The sequence below is a fragment of the Nannobrachium achirus genome (genome assembly GCF_963921795.1).
Source record: "Nannobrachium achirus genome assembly, chromosome: 4".
Lineage (NCBI taxonomy): Eukaryota > Metazoa > Chordata > Actinopteri > Myctophiformes > Myctophidae > Nannobrachium > Nannobrachium achirus.
Window position 1 is genome coordinate 2012165 of NC_137813.1, and position 4491 is coordinate 2016655.

A 4491-nucleotide genomic window follows, 5' to 3' on the forward strand; every position below is an offset into this window, starting at 1 on the left:
AGGTTTATCTTTAACCAGTTACAAGCGGCTGCCGCCTGTAAGTGGTTTTTCAGGATGTTAGGGATTGGCACACCTGTAAGGCCTTCATTAAGGTTTTCCACATTTTGGTGGTATAGCAGGAGAACGAGCCTCTGGTGTTGTGTACATCATACGTCACATGAGATTGTCACAATATGTTCATATATGCTTGGGCATTCCCAGATATGGGCTTAAGGTTGACGACATCAGCGATCTGCTTTTACAGCATATCAGGGATATGCTGTAAAGGTTTTGGGTACATAAGAACGTTTGTTGATGACATAAAAGAAATCCCTTCTAGCTGTCCCCTTACAATACATTGGGATGGTTTTCACAAACATGGGAGCGACAGGGAGAGAGGTGGATTTCAGCAGCCCTAGTACTCAGGTCTGCAGCGAGAACCTCCTGCGATGGGATCTGAGCCCCGAACAGATCCGGCAGTTGTGTGACCAGCTCATCGCCAACACCAGGAAGGTGTACTTAGGACTCACCCCAACGGACGGCCTGAAGGGCCTGGCCCACATGGAAGCTGCATACGCCGTCCAGCAGAGCACGTTGGACTTCCCCAGGCGCGTGTCGCCCAGCGCGGAGGTGAGGGCCGCCAGCACCGAGGCTTGGGAGAAGCTGTCCAGGTTTCACAAGGCCATGAGCATGAGAAAGGACGTCTACCAGAGGATCGTTGCTCTGGGATTGAAGGAGGCATCAGACCAAGACAGTCTTACTGTGGAGGATAAGAGATACATGGAGAGACGGCTGGGGAGAAGCATCAAGAAGATACAATCTGAGAATTCAAGTTATAATCTTCGTAGTCATCACAATACAAAGGCTAAGAAATACAAGGGGTCACACCGGGGCAGAACAACTCCCTCGTCTGTTAGGAAGAAACCAGTCAAGGTCAACCTCTTAGAATTCTTACCTCGTTATCGATGTGTCGATTTAAAAAAGAGAAGCGTATCAAAGTCTGCCAAGGATGTCTCCATCTTCCTGGAGGAGCTGCTCCATAAGCTGAAGCCACTGGGAGACGAGGAGAGAGCGAACCTCCTCAAACTAAAGCAGGATGAGAGTCAGAAGAGAGCTCTGCCCTTCGATGGAGAGCTGTGTATGAAGGACCTGCCAGAATACATGGCCCGGGTGGTGAAGATCCAGTATGGAGTGGACCACGACCGGTTGAAGGAGTATTTCCACTTGGAGGTGGTGACCCGGGGTCTGCTAGACATCTGCCAGGACCTGCTGGGTCTGTCCTTCAGCCTGGTGCACGGCGCCCCCGCGTGGCATCCCGACGTCACGCTGTACCGCGTCACCGACTGCTCCTCTGGACAGACGGTCGGACAGTTCTACCTCGACCTGTTCCAGAGAGAGGGTAAGGACCTGGGAGCGTGCGTCGCTGGAAACTGCACACAGCTGCAGCCCGGCTGTCTGCTGTCCGACGGGAGCAGACAGACCGCCGTCGCCGCCATACTGACCAAGTTCAGCAGACCCGCGGCCGACGCCCCCTGCCTGCTGAAACACAGCGATGTGGAGATCTTATTCCATGAGTTTGGTCATGCCATGCACCTCCTCTGTGCCCGGGTCGACTACGCTGTGTTCGGTGCCTTCAACCAGGAGCGGGACTTTGTGGAGGCTCCGTCCCAGATGATGGAGAACTGGGTTTGGGAGAAGGAACCGCTGCTGAGGATCTCTCAACACTACAAGACGGGAGCTCCCATTACTGACCACCTGCTGGACAAACTGCTCAGGTCTCGCCTCGCCAACATCGGTATGAGCACCCTGATGACCATAGTCTGGGCTAAACTGGATCAGGCTTTTCACACCCAGACTGGTTTGGACCTGGCTAACGAACGCATGAGGCTCAGCAAAGACATTCTGGGAGTCCCTGCTTCTCCAGGGCCCTGCAGGTCAGCCATCTGTGACTATGTGGAAAAGGTCTCTGACGGCACGTATCACAGCTACCTGTGTGGCCAGGTGTTCTCCACGGACATGTTCTACAGCCGCTTCAAACAGGAAGGAGTCATGAACCCTAAGGTGGGTCTGGACTTCAGGAACTGCATCCTGAAGCCTGGTGCCTCCAAGGACGCCCAAGAGATGCTGAAGAACTTCTTGGGTCGCGAACCCAACCAGGAAGCGTTCCTCCTGAGCAAAGGAATAACAGCTAAAAAACAGAAGAGAAAAGGGAAAAAGAAACAGGATTCTAGCGAGCTCCCAGCTACCCGCCACCCAGTGTAGTGTCTCAGTAAACTATAGGATCATAGAACGCAGAGAGACAGTGTAGTGTCTCAGTAAACCAGTAAGGCTCCCTAATCGGGAGATAAGCGACCGTAGGTCACTTATCTCCACAAATAGGGCAAAAATGTGTTTTGCCAAAATCTTCCTGATCCATGTTGATGACATGAGTGTAGACATACTGTGTAGTGATTTTCGTGATTTTAGGGCAAAATCTGTAGGAGCAGTGTCCAAAAATGTGTTTTTAAAAATCGGCCTGGAGGTGGCGCTATATGGGAGAGATTCATGTTGATGGGATGAGTGTAGACATACTGTGTACCGATTTGCGTGATTTTAGGGCAAAGATTGTAGGAGCAGTGTCCAAAAATGTGTTTTGCAAGAATCGGCCTCATGGTGGCGCTAGAAGAGGGCCATGTGAGAAATGAGGGGTGGGGTCTCCGCGCCGGCAAGGCGGACGAATAGGTACCGGCCCCGGCTGTCCCGGTCGCTCCTAGCCGGAGTTACGGCATTTTATGTGAGCTGCAGTGTAGGGGGTCCTCCACTGGGGGCGCCACCACTTTTGCATCCGTTCTGGAGCACCAGGAGTCGGTGGTCCCCGGGAATTCCCCGTGAGCAGCCCCGTTGGGGTGGTCATTTGGTCAGTTCCAGGGACCAGGGACCTGGGGGTCCCTGGAGCTCCGGGGGTCCTTGGAGGTTGTAGTTTGGCAGGTAAGGAGTGTGTGTGCAAAATTTGGCATGGATCGGGGCAACGGTTGCGGAGATATGAGCAGGGCAAGAGTGTGACGTGTGAGGTGTGACAGACAGACTGACGGACTGACGGACTGACGGACTTACACTTTGTGCAGGGTTTGATAGTAAATGCGACCTACGGTCGCAACTATAGGATCATAGAATGCAGAGAGACAGTGTCTCAGTAAACTATAGGATCATAGAATGCAGAGAGACAGTGTCTCAGTAAACTATAGGATCATAGAATGCAGAGAGACAGTGTCTCAGTAAAATATAGGATCATAGAATGCAGAGAGACAGCGTAGCGTCTCAGTAAACTATAGGATCATAGAATGCAGAGAGACAGCGTAGCGTCTCAGTAAACTATAGGATCATAGAATGCAGAGAGACAGCGTAGTGTCTCAGTAAACTATAGGATCATAGAATGCAGAGAGACAGCGTAGTGTCTCAGTAAACTATAGGATCATAGAATGCAGAGAGACAGCGTAGTGTCTCAGTAAACTATAGGATCATAGAATGCAGAGAGACAGCGTAGCGTCTCAGTAAACTATAGGATCATAGAATGTAGAGAGACAGCGTAGCGTCTCAGTAAACTATAGGATCATAGAATGCAGAGAGACAGCGTAGCGTCTCAGTAAACTATAGGATCATAGAATGCAAAGAGACAGCGTAGCGTCTCAGTAAACTATAGGATCATAGAATGCAGAGAGACAGCGTAGCGTCTCAGTAAACTATAGGATCATAGAACGCAGAGAGACAGCGTAGCGTCTCAGATAACTATTGTACCTTCCATCAATATACTATCAAAATAATCATCTGTACATTGAAACTATAGGATAGCAGGTTAAAAATGAACCTATCATCTGTCTAAACAATATAATATCTAAATCTTAACACTGTGGTCAAGAAGAAAAAAAAAGAAACGAGCCTTAGTAACAGAAACAAATGACATGGATCAAGACAAGTTGGTGGTCAGTGCTACGGGTTTATAGAATAACTTTGTTTTTTTACAACAAGGGTTCATATTTTTTTGTAATTAGATAAAAGAAAAGATGAGCGTTTAAATGATTTCTATCGTTTTAGCCATTTTAACGAGTTCAGTGTTTGGGGGCATGCGTACAAGTGGCTAAATATGTCTTTTTAGACACGATAAGCCCATTCCCAAGATGCACTGCAATCTTCCATGGGCAGATGTGACTTATGGGGGCTGGTAGTGTTACTGTAAAGAAATCTCCGGCTTCTTTGTGTCTAAAAATATTTAGCCACACTCAAAATCGCTAAAACCACTAAAACGATAGAAACTGTAAATTAAAAATGTTCTGCTTTTCTTTTCTCTAATTACAATCTAAAATATGAACCCTTGTTCAACAAAGTTGTCCTTTAAGGTGGAGTGTGAAGAGTTGAGTTGGTGGGAGGTTGCAGTGAGTCTGCAGTTCTAACTGCAGTGGAGAGTTAAGTTCTACAGTCTGGGAGACGCCTTCTACTGGCACCAGGATCTTCTTCTCCTGGCACCAGGATCTTCTT

At 48.8% G+C, this 4491-nt stretch overlaps 1 protein-coding gene across 1 annotated transcript; it reads left to right on the plus strand.

The window, feature by feature from the left end:
- Positions 1–357: 357 nt before the first annotated feature.
- LOC308284344 (thimet oligopeptidase-like) lies at positions 358–2241 on the plus strand (the record flags this gene model as incomplete). The annotated part of the gene is made up of 1 exon (XM_080724932.1): positions 358–2241. The coding sequence occupies one exon, from the start codon at positions 358–360 to the stop codon at positions 2239–2241; it is 1884 nt and encodes a 627-aa protein (XP_080581058.1).
- Positions 2242–4491: the final 2250 nt, after the last annotated feature.